Source organism: Ascaphus truei, chromosome 2, assembly GCF_040206685.1.
Source record: "Ascaphus truei isolate aAscTru1 chromosome 2, aAscTru1.hap1, whole genome shotgun sequence".
Taxonomy (NCBI): domain Eukaryota; kingdom Metazoa; phylum Chordata; class Amphibia; order Anura; family Ascaphidae; genus Ascaphus; species Ascaphus truei.
In genome coordinates, this window is record NC_134484.1 from 139,786,975 (window position 1) to 139,809,474 (window position 22,500).

A 22,500-nucleotide genomic window follows, 5' to 3' on the forward strand; every position below is an offset into this window, starting at 1 on the left:
ATATATATTTTTTTTTTTGCAAACACCTTGGGAGACACTTCCCGAACCCCTTGTTGGGAATCACTGGTCCAGGGTACTTACTGCTGCATAGATTGGTCTAAGGCCCGTAATATAGTGGGCGCCGCAGTTAGTTTGTATATATATATATATATTTTTTTTTTTAATATGATGTACAATATATTTTTTATGTATATCTTTCATTACATATTTGATCTATAGGGTAATATAATAACAGTTTATTAGTACTGTCAATTATGTCACATTCCTATAGCAACAAGTACTGATATAATATTGGCAGTTTTTATATCAATGAGTCAAGGGTCCTGCGAGCTCAGCTCTGATCCTTGCAGATTAAATGCAAGCTGCGATGGGTTGGAAATATTTCTGATTTACCATCTCTTGGAAGTGTATACATTTAAATATATATATGTATATATGTATATATATATATATATATATATATATATATATATATATATATATACACAGTGTTCGACAAACCTATACATTTGCTCGCCCCGGGAGAGTGGATTTAACCCCCGGGCGAGTAAATATTGGCCCAAGAAGCACACGTTTGGTACTAAGTGGCGAGTAGATTTTTTTGTGTGGCGAGTAGATTTTTTGGTGATTTGTCAACCACTGTATATATATATATATATCTATATATATATATATATATATATATATGTGTGTGTGTGTTTTATATGTGTCATTTTGTTCGTGGGTTTTTTGTTTAGTCAGTCTATTGTCGTTTGTATGTTACTGATTGGAAGGTTGGGCTATTTTACCCAGACGGTGATTCTCATTGGTTGAGGTACTAACCTACATAGGTATTTAAACATCACCATGAGATCACATGACTTTTCCCTGAAGAAGTGTCATCTGACACGAAACACGTAGGTGACGTCATACGCAGTGACGTCGGACTTCCGTGCTGCAGCCTAGAGACACCACAAGGACGCCATTAGGAGGACTTTGAGTAATAAGGTCTGTGTCATACTATCTTTGCAGTCCTGGACTCTCTCTCTCATACTTATCAACTAGTGAATACTCCTGATGTGAGATTTGGGTGTTAGTACCCGATCCTTTGTGTGTGCCACGGGTGCTTTTTGATCTATGTGGTCCAAATCTTAATGTAGTGTCATTTGGCTTTCATTTTGATACAATTTTTGTGATATTTTATGTTATATTTTATAAAGATTTATGTACTAATTTCGGTCCTTTCTGGTTTTCTTTCCATGCGCTCCGATTTTTGTGTTTTATGTAATCAAAGAAGCATGATAACAATGAAAAGGTAACATGCAGAATTTACTTATTTTTGGTCAATCGTGGTGTGAACGTACATGCTGCAATGTATTGCAACATTCAGCACTGTATTGTGCAGAGCTGGCAACATAGTCTCAATATCTAAGACATTTGGTGAAAGATGAACATTTGCACAATGCAGCAATACTACATTCCCCACTTGTTTCTTATTTGTATATATAAAGCATGTGGCAATGTATAATTCTACATTCTTACCAAAGGCAATCATTTGGTGCTCCTGTTATAAATGTGGAAAAATCCTTATTGTGTGCCTAACATAATGGCTGCTTCAGTCAGTGTGACTCAGCAGCTAAACTGTATCCTTATATTACTGAGATAACATTATCTATTGTTACAGTTTACAGCTCAAACTGCTGGTAATGATGGCAACAAATGATCACAAACAGGAAAGTGTTGCAAAGATCTTGCACTGCTGTGGAGGTGGGCTAAACCTGCTATAGAAATCAAAGAATGCTTTAAAGCTCATTTAAAATGGCATTAAGAGTTCAATATTAAAAAAAAATAAAAAATGCAGTTGGTATTATCTAATACTACAGAACTTATTTATTTAAAAAAAAAAAAATACATACAATATTTCACGTTTAGCTGCTTTAAATGTATAAATTTATATGGCACCAGGGAGGCAGAAGCCAAACAAAAATCAAAGAGGTTATAATTGGGGAACAACAATTCATCTTAATATGAAATAAGATTCTATAACTAATTATAGCCTGGAGAGGACAAACTTTAAAATGCATTGCTTTGTAAGATCTACAGGAGCAGCCATTTCCAACACATAAGGCGTTTAAATGAATAAGGTCATTATCTTATGTCCCTCTTCTGCTTACGTAGGCCAGCTACTTAGGTTTTATGAAAAGGAAGAGAATTGTTCCACACACTTCAACTTGCAGCCAGATGTACCCACATTGGAGTTTTCTGGGATGAGTACCATCTTTATGAAATTATGTATTTCAATGTAATATCCTCTGACAAAGTGATTATAATGGAACAGCGCTACTGGATTTTACTAGGGAGCTGTGAGGTTTTGATCTTGTAGAATAAGCTTCAAAAATACATGATTTTTCTGCCATTAAGTCTACCTTGTAGTTAAATGGTGGTTTCAACTTTACGAACATTAATAGATTAATATAATCTGAATGAATCAATTTACACTGAGGTACTGACCCTACCAAATTGATTCTTAATAACATTCAATTAATGCAATGTCTGTGGGGAAATAAAAAAAAATATGCATCCACATGGAAAATGTCTCATCTTTTTCAACTAGTAAGTTAAAGCAATGTATGCATTAAATAATGTTATGTACTGCTTACTACTGGATATACAAAAACACATAACAAATACACACATCTTTCACACTCAGATTTTATTATATTAAGAAGTATGTACATTTGTCTAGAAAAAAGAGCAAATAAGATGCATTGTTTTTCATTAGATGACATGAATACAACGAACATTTTTTTTCTTCTTAATAGTATAGTATACCTTTTAGCACTACTCCAACGCAAAATCCACTTGCTAAAAGCCAGAAGTGTGCACGATGGTCTCAGTTGTGCAAAGTGTATACGGTGAAACACTTTCCCCTGTTCTATTTTCGGCATGTAATTTCATTGATTTACTTTCTATCCAATCCTGGGCTTATGTTACAGCAAGTTAAAGCTGACTTCAAATCCTATATATTTGTAAACCCCCCGACATATAAGTTTGTAACCCTCCCTTCCCGGCTCTTAGGGAGTTTACATGCCTGTGTTAGGGGTACTCAGGATGTGTTACCTTATTTAGGGTACAGGCAGGGTGTTGGTAAACAATGATGGGCGCTAGGAACTTTATGCATTCAAACAGCATATTTATCTTGTAGGCACAGTCTCGCATTTAATACACATGACATCTTGTATTTCCAATTGAGTGTCCTTGGTCTATGCTGTTTACACGGGTTCCCTAGCTGCCCCATCTCAGCCCACTAGGAAGGTGCTGAGGCTTTATATTCACTGGGCTACTTGTAGAATACCTATGCTCTGCAGCACTCTAAATCCACGGGGTACCCGATGGGCCTTGTGCTACTCCTTCTGTGATCAGCCTCCTCACTTCAGGGCGGTCTGCCACTGTGTGGCCTTCTGGGTCAGCGACGAACCCTCCGGTGGGGCTGGTCAAACTATGCCTAGGGGTGTGGCTGATGGAGCCCCCATCTGGGCATTGTCTCTCGATATATCTTGAGAGTAATGCCAGAGCATACTGGTGGGAGTCTAGATAAACAGGGTACTTTTCCTAACTGAAAACAATAAAGAGGATGGGGAACCCATTGTATACACAGGGGCTTACTGCACCGACACACTTTATTCGAGCAAATACCCGGTATGTACCTGGCAGATACCTGGAATGCGCCGCTCCTCACCTCTGACAAGCCCCGTTGCATTTGCCTTCCCAGCCTGGGTTCATGCCTGGCTGATGGGCGGCTGATCTGTTAAATGATAATGATTAGGATTTAATAGGCTGCAATGCTTCGCGTGTCTACCAGATGGCATAAATTCATGAATTTTAATGCAGTATATATATATATATACTGTGCAGTATTGCAGCCAGCGGGAATAAAATGCTTCAATCCCTGCTTGGAAAATAACCCAATGCACTCGGGCAGAAAACAGTCACAAACCTCAATACACCCGGGTATACCCGAATTCGTGGGACTAGCCAAGCTCGAATAAAGTGTGTCGCCAGTGTACATAACTATTCACATGGCGATCCCTCTTATACTCCTCCTGGGATCTGCCTTCCAGAAGCCAACACCTTTTATTTATAGCCTACCATGACACTGTTTCCAGGCAGAAGGGGTCAGGGCTCAACTTCTGCTGAATCAACCCAGCACCATGTGATAGGGAAGGGGCATTACTCTGTTTGAGTCCGAACAGTTAAAGGCTAAATACAAATAAAAGTGTCTAGTGCAGCTAACATTTCTTCCAGAAATATAAATACAAAAAGATCAAATGTTCTGGGACTCGGCTTTAAATCACTGCAACTTTCATTGTTTTGCAGCTGGGTTTGGGCTTCAACACTTAACAGTCATGATCACAAGTCTCAATCGAAATGTCAAAAATCTTGACCAGACTGTTGCTGCTGCAATCAACCTTACCAGTGCATGTAATACTATTTGGATGGGTTGGAATGTGAGATTTAACAAAGAAGCCTTGCCCTGACCTAAAATATCACTCACGACAAGAAATTAGAGGTTTTAAAATGTATACATTGAGAAATTAATAGAAAAGAACATCTGAAAAATATGAGCGCCAGTCAAGTTGTTCCTACTTGTTAACACAAATGTGAAATACCTACTGATCTTTATGAAAGGAAAATCTTGCAGGCAATTGTCCTTTACTGATCTGATAAGTGTGTATTGCACATCTGAATAAACAATACCACTTATGTTTTGAATGCAGCCAACTACCAATGTATAGTTATCCCAGCTCCATAATGCTAGAACTTTAACTGGATATAGTCTTGTAATACAGTAAGTGTAGTACTATAAGTGTACTCCCTTTTTGTCCGATTTCTAGCTCTTTTAGATTTGCCCAATTGGTGCTGCAATTACAAACATGAAGCTCCATCTGTTCACAATGACATGTCTACTGCCCTATGGCTCAACTTGTGTGTCTTGTTCTAGGGATGAGTGCATTAGAAGAATTCTAAGTAGTTTGGTGACTAGAGTCATTTAGCTTCAATTGGATAATCTAGTGACAACTGCTGACTCTCAAATACTATATGTGATAGCAACCTCCGGAATGTCCGACAGCAGGGTTTGCAATCAGTGCAAAAATAATTCAGGCCTCCTATTACCAACAGGCAGTAATGGCCTTCATTCACCAATTCAGTGGTTTTTAAATGCTGTAAATCAGGGTTTCCCAAACTTTTTTTCCCGTGACCCGGTTATTTTTGAACTTCTCCTTCGTGACCCACTAAAAATGTTATCGCCTATAGGGCCTGCATAGACACACACACAGCCACTGATACACACACACACATACACAGCCACTGATACACACACACAGCCACTGACACACGCAGCCACTGACACACACACACGCAGCCACACAGAGACACTGATACACACACACTGATACACACACAGAGACACTGCTACACACACACACACACACACACACACACACACACACACACACACACACACACACACTGACACACACTGACACACACACACACTGATACTGATACACACACACACACACACACACACACACAGACACAGATACACACACACACACACACACACACACACACACACAGCCCCTGATATACACACACTCTGATACACACACACAGACACTGATACAGATACACACACACACACACACACACAGCCCCTGATACACACACACACACACACACACACAAACACTCACTCTCCCTATACGCACACAGACACAAACAGTGAATTACAGGCAATGACGGATGTGAGTGACTGGAGGGGAAGGGGGGCAGGGACTGGGTGGGTGGGAGGAGGGGGGACTGAGTGGGTGGGAGGAGGGGGGACTGGAACTGGGTGGGTGGGGGAGGGGGGACTGGGTGGGTGGGAGGAGGGACTGGGTGGGAGGGGGAACTGGGACGGTGGGAGGGGGGACTGGGACTGGGTGGGAGCTGGGACTGGGTGGGAGGGGGGACTGGGTGGGAGGGGGGAGGGGGGACTGAGACTGGGTGGGAGGGGGGACTGGGACTGGGTGGGAGGGGGGACTGGGACTGGGTGGGTGGGGGGAATGGGACTGGGTGGGTGGGAGGGGAGACTGGGACTGGGTGGGTGGGGAGACTGGGTGGGTGGGGAGACTGGGTGGGTAGGAGGGGGGACTGGGTGGGTGGGAGGACTGGGTGGGGGGACTGGGTGGGTGGGGGTGGGGACTGGGTGGGTGGGGGTGGGACTGGGTGGGTGGGGGTGGGACTGGGTGGAGGGGGGACTGGGTGGGGGATGGGTGGGGGGTGTGTGGAGGGGGGACTGGGTGGGGGGTGGGTGGGGGACTGGGTGGAGAGTGGGTGGGGGATGGGGGGGGTGGGTGGGAGGGGAGACTGGGACACTTGGGTGGGAGGCAGTGACTGGGTGGGTGTGTGGGAGACGGTGGGTGAGTGACTGGGTGGGTGGGAGACGGTGGGTGACAGTGACTGGGTGGGTGACAGTGACTGGGTGGGTGACAGTGACTGGGTGGGTGACAGTGACTGGGTGGGTGGGTGACAGTGACTGGGTGGGTGACAGTGACTGGGTGGGGTGACTTACCTTGCCGCCGGACGCTTTCCCCTGCTGCCCCCGATATCCCCTGCTGCCCCCGATATCCCCTGGTGCTCCCGATATCCCCTGCTGCCCCCGATATCCCCTGCTGCCCCCGATATCCCCTGCTGCCCCCGATATCCCCTGCTGCCCGGGACGGGAGGTGGGCTTGGGGGCACGGGAGGGGGTGCCACGGGAGGTGAGCTCGGGAGGGGGTGCCACGGGAGGTGAGCTCGGGAGGGGGTGCCACGGGAGGTGAGCTCGGGAGGGGGTGGCACGGGAGGTGAGCTCGGGAGGGGGTGGCACGGGAGGTGAGCTCGGGAGGGGGTGGCACGGGAGGGGGTGGCACGGGAGGTGAGCTCGGGAGGGGGTGGCACGGGAGGTGAGCTCGGGAGGGGGTGGCACGGGAGGTGAGCTCGGGAGGGGGTGGCACGGGAGGTGAGCTCGGGAGGGGGTGGCACGGGAGGTGAGCTCGGGAGGGGGTGGCACGGGAGGTAAGCTCGGGAGGGGGTGGCACGGGAGGTGGGCTCGGGAGGGGGTGGCACGGGAGGTGAGCTCGGGAGGGGGTGGCACGGGAGGGGGGCTCGGGAGGGGGTGCCACGGGAGGTGAGCTCGGGAGGGGGTGGCACGGGAGGTGGGCTCTGGAGGGGGTGCCACGGGAGGTGAGCTCTGGAAGCGGGCCGCAGAGGAGCTGGTACTTCCTCCTCCGTCCCACGTTGGGAGCCGGGGGGAGGAAGGGAGCGGGCCCAGCTTGCCCTGCGCATGCGCGCAGGACCGCGGGGGGAATCGCTGCCATTTTTTTTAACTTGAGCGGGGGGGAGACACCGCGCGCCCAGCCTCTCTGCGACCCGGCAATTTTGGTGCCGTGGCCCGGTGCCGGGTCGCGACCCACCATTTGGGAAACGCTGCTGTAAATAAAGGGATTATTGCAAAGCACGCCTGCGGTGTACAATAACATGTTTAATACACATTTGGGTACATTTTATTAATGGTGTCATTCTGTGTGGACTGAAGTATTTAATGCAAAAGATGTACAGTGGTATATTTATTTCAAAGATTGCACACAAATTGTTCATGACAAAATGTTGTTGGCAAGGTCTATATAGATTACTGCAGCGGTGCGCAAACTGGGGGGGTGCGACCCCCAGGGGGAGGCAGGAGATTTTGCTGGTGGGCGCGGGCGGTTACAGAGGCCCCACGCTCTTCCCCACGGCATTTCAATTAAATGTCGGGGGAGGCGTGAGGCCTCTGTAACTTACTTACCTGCTGCCAGCCGGGTCTTCGGCGATGGCGTGACATCACAGGACCCCCACACGCTCGAAAGAAAGGTAGGGGGGAGGGTGTGATCACCGGGGGGAGTAGGCAGGGAGGGTGCAGCGCGAATAGTTTGCGCACCCCAGGTATATTGTGTGTGTCAAGTGAAACAATAATGAGGCAAAATGGGGAATTGATATATTAAGGCTTTAAAAAAAACTTATTTTGCCTGGCATGCACCAGCTTGTGATTTCAGTGTCCTTAGGAGTAGTTTCCAAAAGTAAAACGTATGCATGTGAATTGTGCACTATATTTTCCTTTGCAAATTGAAGGCAGTGTCGGCCTCCTAGATTAACAATCCATGCCTGATACTTGGCCACCAGATTGGAATTATTTATATATTACATCCAATTGTCACAACGGCGCAGTTCAGTCCAATACGACCTATTTTAAAAGCTCCAAGTTATGCACACCAGAGCTCCAAGGAAGTCGTCACTTAAACTGCTTGATTTCTAGGGGACGATCAGCTTTGTGCTCCATTGGGGTGGGGAGTCTGATTGAAGCGTAAGGGGAGGGAACTTCAGTACTGTTTCCGTCATTGGTGGGTACTCACGGCCATGTAAGAGGTCAGGTCTAACGGGGTCAGAACTCATAAGTTCTGCTATTCAGGGCAGCAGCTTTAACAAACTACAGATGGAGTATTTCCTTATGTCACAGCGTCCGCGGGCATGGGAAGGAGCACATTTTGGAAATCGGTGCCACTCCACTGGACAGTCCATAGCAGGCTGTGATGGCCCATTGAGAAAGAAGGGAAGCAGCACTAGTCACTAACCTATGGGTGATGTATATAGGGCTAAAATAATAAATGTGATGTGTTTCACTGTATATTAGTTCACATAATCGCTCACAAAATAGTCACATCCCTGACGAAGCAGTTTGCGAAACGCGTTGGATTGTGCCTCGCAGACCACCATAGTATGTGGCGTGTAGATTCTCCCACACTCAATTGTCAGCTGACGGCTCCTGCGTGTGCACGCAAACGCGCTCCGGAGGATACCACTGCCATCCTACCCCTCCCAGGCTGTGCATGAGTCAAGGGGGAGAAGGGGAGCTACGGGATTCCCCTTACACAACTCTCGAGGAGAAAAGCGCAGCAGACATTAGGGGTGAAGGGAACCTAGTGATAAGACCCTACGGATCCCAACTGTGAGCGGATCGGGACAGGGGAGGACGAACAGAGATCACGTGTTGGAAAGCTATTAAAAACGCTGATATACAAGTGCTGTTTATTAATCTGAAGCATAGTCTCATCTAATCTGATGTAACTACTGAACCTTCATCTGGGAGCATAGCTATATTCACAGAACTGAGACAGCCAGTGACAGTAAGTGTAACTATTGTATTAGGTAGCTAACTGGATAACTTTGCTCATTAATACACTGTTTTTCTGCAACCTTTACTTGAGTCTACGCACCGGAGGAGATCTCTTCTCTGTAATAGCTCATCGGATTAACATAGCGGGGGTCCGTACGTTTGAAAATCTTACCGGGCTTCATCTGTGGGGGTGGGGGTTGTTCAATGTATTGTATTGGTGTTTGTAATGTTTATTGGGGATAGAGGGGGTGGGTGAAGGGGGTAGTTGCCACAGGGTGGGTGGTTAGGCCTCTTGGGTGAGTAGTGGGAGGGGTTAACCCCTTCATTACCTTAGCGGTAGTAACTGCTATGGTAATGAAAGCATTAAACCGTCCCACTACCCAAGAGGCCTAAAACACTTTCATTACCATAGCAGTTACTACCACTAAGGTAATGAAGGGGTTAACCCATCACGCAACCTTCCCGGTAGGCCTAACCACCCACCCTGGGGCAACTATCCCCTTAACCTACTCCCTCTACCCCCAATAAACCCAGTACTCTAACCCCTTCATTGCCTTAGCAGCTAGCCGCTAACGCAATGAAGCTGCTTTTTACTTTATTTTGATAACACAGTATTGTAGCAGAGCGTGTATGGAGCTGAACCGTATTAATTAAGTCTGGGGACCCTCTGATCCCGAGTTACTGGTCCTGGTATGGGGTGCCAGTATTCCCCTGCACTGTTTAAATGTCCAGGTCACGTGGGTCTTGACGCTGAAAAATTAAAAAATGGTGGGGATACTGGTACGCCATAACGGGGCCTGTTACTCAGGAAGCAGGGGCCCCCAGGCATGAAATTAATGCGATTCAGCTCTGGAGACCCCCTGCTTCAATACAGTTATTAAAATAAAACCGCATGATCGCCTGTTAAAGGTGCGCAGAAAGAGTGACTTAGTCTTACTCAGTGTGCGTCACTTACAGACAAGTGCAGTCGGTAGGATTCACACAGCGCAAGTCCCATTCAAACGCAGGGACCACCTCTATGTTAATCCCGATGGACCATTAGGTCTCGGTACTTGCATGGCAAGCGTGCGTGTGCGGTGTGGGGGTTCCCACGCAGGAGCCACGAGGACTGGCCAGAACCGGAGGTTCTATCTGTAAACCAGCTGCTAAATAACTACACTGGTGCAGCACACTTTTGAGCTCTACTGTTCTCACCTATAGCCAATCAGCCTTGAGGACAGTACCCATGGCTTCATTTACATGCCGACTACTTCCACTTCCCGGTTGCCAGATTAGTGTGCTTTTCACATTGCATCCAGCCTCGCTATCAGACCATATTATGGTTTCTCTGACTTGCTTGCTGTTCTATCTTCTCCTGACCCCCGCCTGCCGGACTACTTTGTTCCTCTTTGCTTAGCCTGACCCGGCCTGTTTAAACCATTATCCAGTCTGCCTGAACTTTGCTTTTGCCATGTCCATTGTACCACATTTGCCTGTCTATACTGCCCTGAAACAACTTTGACACGCAACTCGTCTCAAAGGACACACTCCAGGCTCTGTCCCACTCCACCTGCTCCAGCCATCGGGATCCGTTCCCTGCCATTGAGCCCACCTTCATCCGTGCCTTACATAAGCACTAATAAAACTCACATAGCCACAAGTCTCAGAAACACCCTGGCACTAAACCAGATTATCAACCTTATTTTTCTTTTTCCTAGCAGTTACTTCTGCTATTGCCATGTTTTATTTCAAATGGCCCAGAGTCCATAGTAGAGCATCCACATGGCAATGCCCACTGTTCTCTTTCTTCATTCTACTTGGCAGCACAGAGCTTTTTTCCCAAAAGCCCATGAAAGAACTTAGAACAGTGGCGGTTTTGAGAGTCTCCAGTTGTGAGGTGCACGGTAAGAGGAGGAGGAGCAGACGGATTCTTTGTTGAACTTTGGGACCGCGAACAGCTTTTGGAGTCAGATCGAAGGTGATAAGTGATGTTTAGTAGTGGTGAGGAGCTTGTTCAAATAGGCAGGTAGCTTGCCCAGAAAGTTTTTGGAAGCAAGACAGGAAATATGTACATTGGCCTGGACTCAAGGGATAGACAATCTAGTTACAGAAGTTCCAGACTTATCCTATTTTACAAGAGTCCCAAGTGATACATTTATATATATATCCAGTCCCCTAACACCCACCCTCATACAACACATGGAGAGACACCCTCTACTTGGCAGCACAGTACTGTTTTTCATGCAAACTTGAAACTGTCTTATCAGGAAAAAAAAATTCTTATCTTAATTTTCTCAGATAAAAGTTCTTTGAACTCTACTTATGTCACCAAGTGTGAGAGGCTTGGCAATCATATTGTTGGTTCTGGCTTCCATTTTCTCTTTTAAATGTTAGTGAGCAGGGAGGGCGGGGGGAGGAGGGGAGAGGTGAAAAGAGACCCCCTACAGTACAATGCTGTTAAGAAATATTTGGAAAAATAGCAAATGGAAATGTTCCTTTAAAACCTTGCTGGTCTCCACTAAGCAGGTACGAATTAGACCATCCATTAAGCTGAAGCACAGTGTGGGTGGACATGTATTACAATCATTAAATACTAAGCCATTGGGAATGGTCTCAATCCACAGTAGTTATCTTCAGTAAGTATAACATACTTTTTAATATCACGTAATATGAATTATAGGATGACAACATCTCTGCACTAAGTTCCCCTACTGCAGTTACAGCATGTCGCTCCCTCTGAGAGGTTGAGCATGTTAGCTGGTTCTATTTATAGAGTAACTCTGGTATCACGTGACCAGTGGCAGATAACCAGCTAGTTTAAAAACTGTTTATTAAATAAGACATATATAAATAAAAGATGTTAGATGTATTTTTTTTTTAAGTCATCCATAGATTGTAAGAGATTTTGGGCTATATTTACTAAGAAGTGCTATGCCACAGGAGACCTTCTGGGACTGGAAGATAACTTATGGCAAATTTCCCCTCAGGAAGTGATTTGCCCAAATAGACTGACAAGCTTTCAAAGCAACAGTTGATCAGCATTTTGATAATGTCAGAGGTATCATCCCAAGTTTCAATGGGTGCAGCTCCAAAAGTTTTGTTATTGGGATTCCTCATGAAGATCAGTTTAATTATCTGAAGCCTGACATCAAAGCACACGCAATAGACCAACTAGACCCCACCTGCACCAGTCAGCGTTCCTGGGACAAATGAAAGTGGATACAAGGTCAAGTCACAGATTATGCCATTATGTAGCACTTCCTCTAAATTCGGTCTAGGACATTTGACATCGGCCAAAACACATTTGCTGCGATGTCCGCTCCCAACCCGAAAAGCCAGGTCTGCAGGTTTGACATGCCAGACCACCGCTCCGACAACCATGTTTAAATGTCCAGCGCGGGACCACTACACTGCTTAGACAGTCTGCTCCGACACGCCATCTTGCAATTGTCATATACGTGCATAACTGATATAAATAACGCATTTGTAACAGGCTCTATAGTCTCCCCGCTAGCGCACAGGTTCGATACAGGTAGGGAGCCGGTATTGCTGTTCAGGACGTGCTGGCATGCGCCAGCGGCTGTTTGCCTATTGGGCGATATGTCCTTACTCGCGAGTGTACTTAAAGTGAGTGTACTTAAACCGGGGTCTGTGTGTACATGGTGAGATACAGTCCCAGGATATTAGGCATATTTCTGTCCAATTTAGATCAGACAGTGCAGCACAATGTAAATGTGATCCATCTCACAGCTTCAGTTACTGAGGCTGGTGGATGGGAAATCCAGACCAGAGTTCACTTTCTAATTCCCATCACCTGCTGCTCTAATGAAGAACAGGTACTTAGGGCAGATAGATTTGCTGCCTCACTCTCTTAGAGCCTGCAGGCTGGGGCTCCGCTGTTCCCTGCATCCAGTTTGGGGAGGATGCCCCCCCTTTAAGGTAATAAAAATCCTTCATGTAAATTCTGTGACCAAGTGTAAATGTTCTGTATTTTGTATACTTGGAAAGCTTATAAGCCACCCAAACCTTGAGGGGGAATATTCTGTCTAAGTAAGAGCTTCGATTGAGCAGGGTTTATTTTTGATATATTTCTATGCAAGTGTTGCAGTCCCCTGCTGGGACAGAATCTAACAGGCAGACGCATGAGTAACTCAAATGTATTTCAAAGTGTTGCAGTCCCACTGCTTGGGACTAATCTTACAGGCACAACGTATTTCAGTTAAAGTTGCAGTACCCTGCCGAGACAGAATAAGGCAGGCAGAAGCCTGAATGTTACAATATTATGCTGCATGTTCTCTTTGTTTACCCTAAAAGACTGTGTCATAAAGAGTCCAGACAGACGGCAGAGCGAAGTAAGGAAGCCAGCCGTTTGTCACAATGGTTACAATAAATTAAAAAAAGTTGCTATATTTACAGACATTTCATAAACGGTTAAAGATAATATGTTATGGGCGTGTAACACTTACAGACCAGATTAAAATGTGAGAGCTGAAATCTTGAAAGAACTTAGATTGGTGGCAGCTTTGAGAGTCTCGGGTAGATTGTTCCAGTTGTGAGGTGCACGGTAAGAGGAGAAAGAGCGGCCAGATTCTTTGTTGACCTGTGGGACCATGAACGGTCTTTTGGAGTTGAATCTCGGGAGATAAGTAATGTGTATGGTAGGGATGAGGAGCTTGTTCAGATAGGTGGGTAGCTTACCCGGAAAATATTTGATGGCAAGACAGGAAAAATGTACCTTGGCCTGGACTCGAGGGATTGCCAATCTAGTTCCAGACCCTTGGAGAGAGAATCCTATTTTACAAGAGTCCCAAGTAGAAAGAGATATATCTTCATATCCCCCTAAAACAACACATGGGGGGACACCTGTGTACAAAAAGGATTACACCGGCGATATGTTAAAAAGAGTACTTTAAATATACTTTGCATATTCTATAAGTATATATCCCAGGTGTGCTCATTTTTTGTACACAGGTGTCTCCACGGGTTTGAGTGGATCTAGATTAGAGTAAATATTGCACATACACATATATAGCACTTGGACTCTAATAAAATCTTCTAATGTATAAATATAGAAATGGGGGGTGGGGGGGAAGAAGTGAAAACAAATGCAGTTTGAGGGACATTTGCCCAAATGGATTTGTCAAAACCACCCTCGAATGTCGCACTTTAAATCTATTGTTGCTAGAAAAACTATAAAACATTTACGACTTGAATTTGACCACATTTGCCCTTCTCTGTTGCTGAGGAAAGGATTCCTGTTTGTAAGTGGTCACTCAATCACAGACAAAATAAGACAACATAAATTCCATAGATTCTGTTTAGCATATGGGCAAAACATGTTCTTTAAGTTTCATGTTCCTGAAGTCCAAGACACTGATCCATCACAGTAATTGATGCCAGAAGACTTGAATGTCCAAAGTGGTTTTTCAATAGCCTAACATGGTGTCTTTCAAATAGTCTGGTAATGCTTGCAATAATTTTTGAAGATGGTAATCCACATAGTGACTCAACCCTTAAGTGAACCTATTTTAGCCACCCTAGGTTACCCAGTGGTTTTGTGCATATGAAGGCATCCATGGAAATTGGTATCTTGGAATATTCTCTCCATGTAATTATGTAATTATATACATACATATATATATATATATATATATATATATATATATATACATATACATATATACACACACACACACACACACACACAGACACATTTTATTCAACTTTTTAATTTTAGAAAGCAAAAAAGATCAACCTCAACTACTGTAAAACAAAAATCATAATATTCTGAATAAAATTAAAATAAAACCACCAGCCAAAAATAATGATGGTGCCAAACAGCGAGGTATACTAAAACTGTATTGAAAAAACGGTATTGGGGCAGCAAAATACCTACACTTTTTTATACAGTTTTGACGTGCCTCGATTATCCTTGTATTACACTGAATAAGGATAAATTGAGACACAGAGAGGCAAATTAGCAATGGTTAATGTATAACTGAAAGTATACATTACAGCACTCCAAATGGAAAGCTATTTGGAAGGCAAGATATTTATAATTCTATACAGCAGCACAAGTGTCATTCTGTAGACTAGCCGGGTTGAACAAGATAGGTAGAAGTATAATGTAATGCAAAGGTACCGGTACTAAACTTTAGGTGCGAAATCCGTAATGGTGCTATACACCAGTGGTGTGCAAAGCATGGGTCGCGATCCCTTTGGTGGTCGTTGGCAAATTTCTGGGGGTCACCAAAACATTCATGGATTAACTATGTGGGGTATCCCCGCTTCTGAATGGTACTCCCGCAGAGTTAATCTTCTGTCTGAAACTATAGAAACCAACTTGCACAGAAGCAGCCCGTTTCTGTCTCCCCAGCAGTCTGAAGCGAACTCTCCTACGTTCAGTCAGCCTGGTTGATGTCATAGTTGCCTGAATATGGGCATATCCATATTCGGGAATCTGACATCACCCAGGCTTACTGAGCGTCCAGAGACTGCTTAGGACACGGAGAGAGACAGGCTGCTGCTGTAGTACAAGTTTGTTTCTGTCATTTCTGTCAGAAAATGAATGGTCCCATTCAGAAGCAGGAAACCCCATAGAGTTAATCCTTATTGTTTTCGGGGCCATGGGTGGGGCTTGTGTAATGGATATTTAAATTTAGATGTCACGGCTATAAAAAAAAAAAAAAAGTTGTGCACTACTGCCTTACACTACAATAACGATGCATAACGGAGGTTAAAGCTATGAAAGGGTATCCCGGAGAGGAATACTGAGGTTAAAGTTATGAAAGGGCTTCCCGGAGAGGAACACGGTTAAAGCTATGAAAGGGTATCACGGAGAGGAACACGGTTAAAGCTATGAAAGGGTATCCCGGAGAGGAACACGGTTAAAGCTATGAAAGGGCTTCCCGGAGAGGAACATGGTTAAAGCTATGAAAGGGTATCCCGGAGAGGAACACGGTTAAAGCTATGAAAGGGTATCCCAGAGAGGAACACGGTTAAAGCTATGAAAGGGTATCCCGGAGAGGAACACGGTTAAAGCTATGAAAGGGTATCCCGGAGAGGAACACGGTTCATGCTATGAAAGGGCTTCCTGGAGAGGAACACGGTTAAAGCTATGAAAGGGTATCACGGAGAGGAACACTGAGGTTAAAGTTATGTAAGGGTATCCCGGAGAGGAACACGGTTAAAGCTATGAAAGGGTATCCTGGAGAGGAACACTGTTAAAGCTATGAAAGGGTATCCCGGAGAGGAACACGGTTAAAGCTATGAAAGGGTATCACGGAGAGGAACCCAGTTAAAGCTATGAAAGGGTATCCCGGAGAGGAACACGGTTAAAGCTATGAAAGGGTATCCCGGAGAGGAACACGGTTAAAGCTATGAAAGGGTATCCCGGAGAGGAACACGGTTAAAGCTATGAAAGGGTATCCCGGAGGGGAACACGGTTAAAGCTATGAAAGGGTATCCCGGAGAGGAACACGGTTAAAGCTATGAAAGGGCTTCCCGGAGAGGAACACGGTTAAAGCTATGAAAGGGTATCCCGGAGAGGAACACGGTTAAAGCTATGAAAGGGTATCCCGGAGAGGAACACGGTTAAAGCTATGGAAGGGTATCCTGGAGAGGAACACAGTTAAAGCTATGAAAGGGCTTCCTGGAGAAGAATACGGTTAAAGCTATGAAAGGGCTTCCCGGAGAGGAACACTGAGGTTAAAGCGATGAAAGGGCATCCCGGAGAGGAACACTGAGGTTAAAGCGATGAAAGGGTATCCCGGAGAGGAACACGTTAAAGCTATGAAAGGGTATCCCGGAGAGGAACACGGTTAAAGCTATGAAAGGGTATCCGGAGAGGAACACTGAGGTTAAAGTTATGTTACATCAGAAGGGACGGATTAAGAAAATAAATGTTTTTGCTTTGTTACTTATTCATCACTAAGTTTAGCCAAATATTCATAAAATAAACAATGCACACAATACTAATTTCACTACATTATCATAATCAGATAAGAAACCTTTATCTCAAGCTTGTTACCAAGCAAGGCCAAACCCTTGAAATGCAGTGATTGTCTGAGTTTTACTTGCAATGTAACTGGCTTAAGCAGAACTGAAACCCACCAACTGATAAATTAGAGCGCAACATCTTGCCCATCAAGCAAAGAATGAATGTGTGTGGTGTGTATTTATGTATATATACACGCACACATTGCTGCATTTACCAGCACGTAGAGGAGAAACAGGATTGTATTAATGTGCATCTTCTGAAAATGACGTAACGGTTATGCCTTGAAAGCAGTGCTGCATGACTTTTCATCAAAGGATTATTTTAGTGTAACTTGCTTCCCCCAGGTAATGCTGTACAATGACTGAACGGGGTCACTACATCAGTCAACTTCTGCAAGAAGTACAGTAAAGAAAAAAGAACCGTGTAACCAGCATGCAACTCAACGTTATTTCTATACAGTATAGCATCACACACATGCTGCTTAACCCAAGTCACAAGTGAGACTGCAGGGCAGTCGTGAGTTTCCCCTTCAAGAGAAAGTCTGTGCAATTTGATCAAAAATACTTTGAAGGAACAGTTCAAACAGAATGCATTTACTTCCATGCAAGCTATCGTTACTTGCTGTATCGTGGCTTCTAATAAGAGACTATTCCAGGTTAGCCATCAATTAATGTGGCATAGCGTAATTAATCTTTAGTAACATGAAAATCACTTGCTGCAAGGAAAGAGTATACACACACACACACTTCTAGATTTATTATCCATAGATCTACGAAACGGGAGAAGTCACATCAAGGCCACATGCCAGCTCTTCTGACCTTGACCAAATCCATACTGCACACACCAAATATTACAGTAGACATGATTATGTACATAGCATTTATTATAAGAGTGTGTACTTTGGGATCATAATACTATATAATAAGCATCTGTACATGTGCAAAGTGAGAAATGTTGAAGCTGTATCAATAAAAAAAATTAAACATAGGCATAATATATTATAGTAACAAAGGAAGAACAACAATATTTAATCAGAACCAAGCAATGCATATTTGCTTAGCTTTGTTCACGTCTCTTAATGTGAGACACAAACATTTCCTGTCCAGTTTTTATCATGCTTTCTCTTGCTAATCCCTATACACATGCACTTTTGCATCTCCTTTACATAAAATGGTTTCTGTGCAGGTGCATAGCTGGCCGGCAGTCAAAAGATAGTTGTGTTAAGTACTTTTGTATTTGAGAACAGTACACTTTAATGATAGAGATGTGCACATCCATTCTAGCTTGGTAAATCATTGTATTTGTACAATTTTAACTCTGATGTTATCTAGATTTTTCTTTATGCATCTGTGAATCTCTAAGCCCCAGGGATATACAGTAGTGGGTAAACACTTTTAGAAATAAAACCACAGCGTTAAAAACAGCTGAGTGTGTGCCAGTTTTATTTTCTCTGTGCTGTTCAAACCAGTGATTTGATTTGCATCCAGAAGCATGACTAGGGCAACAATCTTCTTAAAAAGGGTTTAACAAACCCTGTTTTATTTATAGATTAGTGCTGGCTTTTTTGGATTGTGAGATCAAAAAGCATTAAAGTAGTTGTTCCCAATACAGGGCACGGCTGTTACATAAGGTCTCTGACATTTGGTGGCTGGGATTTCACTGCACTACAAACACAATACAGCAATTATGAAGTACAGTACTTTTAGCTTTACCAAATACATAGGTTTGTGTATGTACTACATGCAAAAATATTTATCATATTGCTGACCGAATACACAGCAGTGTACATATAACTGCTGTAAACAAAGATAATATAGGGCAAACCTGATATAAATAATATGATGATTAAGTAATAATCCCCTCAGAACAGGGCATTACTGTCCAATAATGCCCTGGCTGGGTTAAAGTCCCTCGGCTTCGCCTTGGGCCTTCAACTCTCCCAGCCAGGGCATTATTGGACAGTAATGCCCTGTTCTGAGAGGATTATTACTATTATAGGTTAAATGTAGACTTTTTTCATAAATAATAGACACTTTTGTATAGTTAAATAGATTTTTAATTAAAATAAAATGATAAATACATGAAACCACCTCTATATACGCTTACACTGCAGATATCTATATAACACACTGCCGCCCCTCTGTGAACACACACACACACACACACACACACACACACACAACACAGCACCTGTACACACACAGCAGCTCTACACACACACACACACACACACACAGCAGCTCTACACACACACACACACACACACACACACACACACACACACACACACACACACACACACACACACACACACACACACACACACACACACACACACGAGCTCTAGACACACAACACAGCACCTCCTCTACACTCACAACACAGCACATCTACACACACAACACAGCAGCTCTACACACACACACACACACACACACACACACAACACAGCAGCTGTACACACACACACACACACACACACACACACACAACACAGCAGCTGTACACACACACACACACACACACACACACACACACACACAACACAGCAGCTCTACACACACAAACAACAAAGCAGCTCTACACATACAAACTCTGCTGCTACACACACACGCTACACCCATAAACACTGCTGCTAACACTGACACACACACACACACACACACACACACACACACTGGAACTCTATACACACACACACAAACTGCTGCTACACAAACAACAGCACAACACATGCACACACTGCAGCCACAATAAAAAATGCAGCCACTTACTAAACTTTGCACTCCCCCCCCCCCCTCTACACACAACACAGCACTTTTACACACACCTGACACTGCACCTCTATACACAGCACCTCTACACACACACACACAAACTGCTACACATGCTACACCCATAAACACTGCTGCTGACACTGACACACACACTGGAGCTCTATACACACACACACACACACACAGCACCTCTACACAAATATACAACAGCACAGCACACACACACACACTGCTACTGACACACACACACAAACTGCAGCCACAAAGAAACTGCAGACAGCCACTTACTCCCCCCCCTCACCCCCAATTCAACTGAATTTGCTCAGAAAATCTCAGTCAGCTCGGGAGGGGGAGGAGTCAACCCATGGCTAATACGTCCTGATCAATCCCCTGCCCTGTCTCAGATCTGTTACTTCAATCAGACGAATCCCCTGCCCTGTCTCAGCTGTTCAGAAAGCGGATTGGCTGGAAATAAACACATTGATAACTACACATTCTGCTGCTTAAATTCCGGGCATTACTGATTGGAAAATGCCCGGAATTTTAACCAATCAGAGAGCAGGGTTTTCAATAATGCCCTGAATTTGACTGCTTTAGCCTATAATTCTATATAACCTGAACGACCGCTTCAGAGCACACAGAATTACCTACAAAGTAAAACAATAGAAGGGTTTATGAAGTGAAATCGCTCATTCACATTCTTATTTTTTCTTTGTTAATAGTACATTTGCTAACTTTCTGTCATGTCACAGTATGAAACTCCAGGTGCTAACCTATCCACATCGCATTTGAAGGACTAGTGCAATGGTTTTGGTAAAGAGAGACAGGCTGAAGTGACCGTGGTTGTAATATTTAATACTTGTCCTTATATTTCTTACAAACTTTGTCAATTAGAATTCCTGGAGCAAAACTGGAACACGATAAACTGTACCAGATTACAGAGAGCAGACATATCACATTGCTTTTAAAGGAAATCTTCTCCTTTAAAAATCTAGTGCTTGTGTATGATCATTTTTACTATAGTTTTGCCATTTGGGGTGAAAATAATGAGATCCTATCACCCTAGATTTGAAAACGATTAACTACACGGTGCTCTTCCATGGAAGAGGTCTTATGTGAAGGTTCTGTAGCTGTGTCCTCCAGTGCCAGCAGAGATCACAGGAACTAGCACCACTTAAAATTATATGGGTCTTTATGTACATACTCATTTATTTATGCATGTCTCTAATTATTTATTATATGCATTAACTTTAATGCTTTGATTTACATGTCCTCTAGCAAAGGGTTATAGGTCTGAATTACCAAGCATAAATCCAGATGTGTAAAAAAAAAAAAAGTGTATTTAAGTTTAAAGCATAGACACTAAATTGCTACTTTATGTATTTTAAGGAGTTATTCAGACAATGCTAGGATCCATACAATCAAATTGACAGAATAACTAAATATCCCCCAGCATCCTGAAAGTCTGTCCCTGAAGGCTTCCCCATCTAGTAAATCTTACTCATAACATACCGTCTTTCTGTAAACGTCTGCTGTTCTTCCACAGAAATCATTGTGTACTGTACTGTATATTGTTTTGGTTGGCCAGTATATTCTGGGACACATTTCAAAACATATGTGGTTGCATGTGATACTGAAGCAGCAAGCAAGCCAATTGATTTATGCCGTGAATGCTACGTCGTTCTTCTTGTTTTGGTGAGCATACCTAAATATACATTGTACAGAGGCCATGGATTTAAATAGTATATTTATTGTACATTTTATTACAAAAATGTCTACCCCTGTTCCAGAGGGGTATCAGGGTGCAATGAGAAGAATATCTTACAGATTTTAATGCTCAGGGAAAGACTGTGTTGTGTTAAAACATTGACACTTTTAAATGAGTAATCACTTGTATTCATCAATGTTTGCTTACACAGTTTTTTTTTTAAAGGAGATTGCCTTGGGTGGTATTCTCTATTACCGCTTCCTGAAACCACTGGTAACCGCAACTACATGGTTTCTGACGCGGGGATGTGTCAGAAAATATTCTCAATACTGTACTTTGAAATGCTTTACTCCAGGGTGATAGAAACCACTTGGAGATGTGCATGGGGCAGTGGTGGTCCTGATTTCACAGGTTGTTCCTGTGATGTCGGGAGAACCCTCGTATCACCGGTGGCGATGGGGCAGGAAAGGAGGCTGACCACCCCCTCCTTCCAAATATAATCAATCAATGTGGAATCCTGCGTAAATAATAGGATTGTTTGTTTTGTAGACGTGAAAATAACACAATATAAACCGGCCCCAAAGCCAATATTAAATAGGATTTATTCACTTAACGAAACCTACGCAAAAGGCAGAATGTAGAACACACTGCAATCTCTAGTTTGCCAAATTCTGCAATAGCATCATAAGAAATGTCACAATGCAGAGCAGACACGGGCAGTAAAATATAATCTCATCCAACCTGTGACGTGCTGGACATCTGTTGTCAAATATAATGTAACCGATGGCACAGAAGTAAATATAGTGGGAGCAAAGAATTA

The 22,500-nt window shown here is 43.8% G+C and overlaps 1 protein-coding gene across 27 annotated transcripts in view; it reads right to left on the reverse strand.

Annotated features, from left to right (window-relative positions):
- Window positions 1–22,500, reverse strand: part of EPB41L3 (erythrocyte membrane protein band 4.1 like 3) — a 270,323-nt gene that overhangs the window by 85,554 nt on the left and 162,269 nt on the right. The window contains exon 1 of one of the 27 annotated variants that reach the window (XM_075585308.1): window positions 17,410–17,563. The exons of the other annotated variants lie outside the window; for them this stretch is intronic. Coding sequence (XP_075441423.1) covers window positions 17,410–17,448 — 39 coding nt within the window. The 5' untranslated portion in view covers window positions 17,449–17,563. Of the gene's footprint in view, window positions 1–17,409; window positions 17,564–22,500 lie in introns of those variants that run through there. 27 annotated transcript variants of the gene reach the window in all.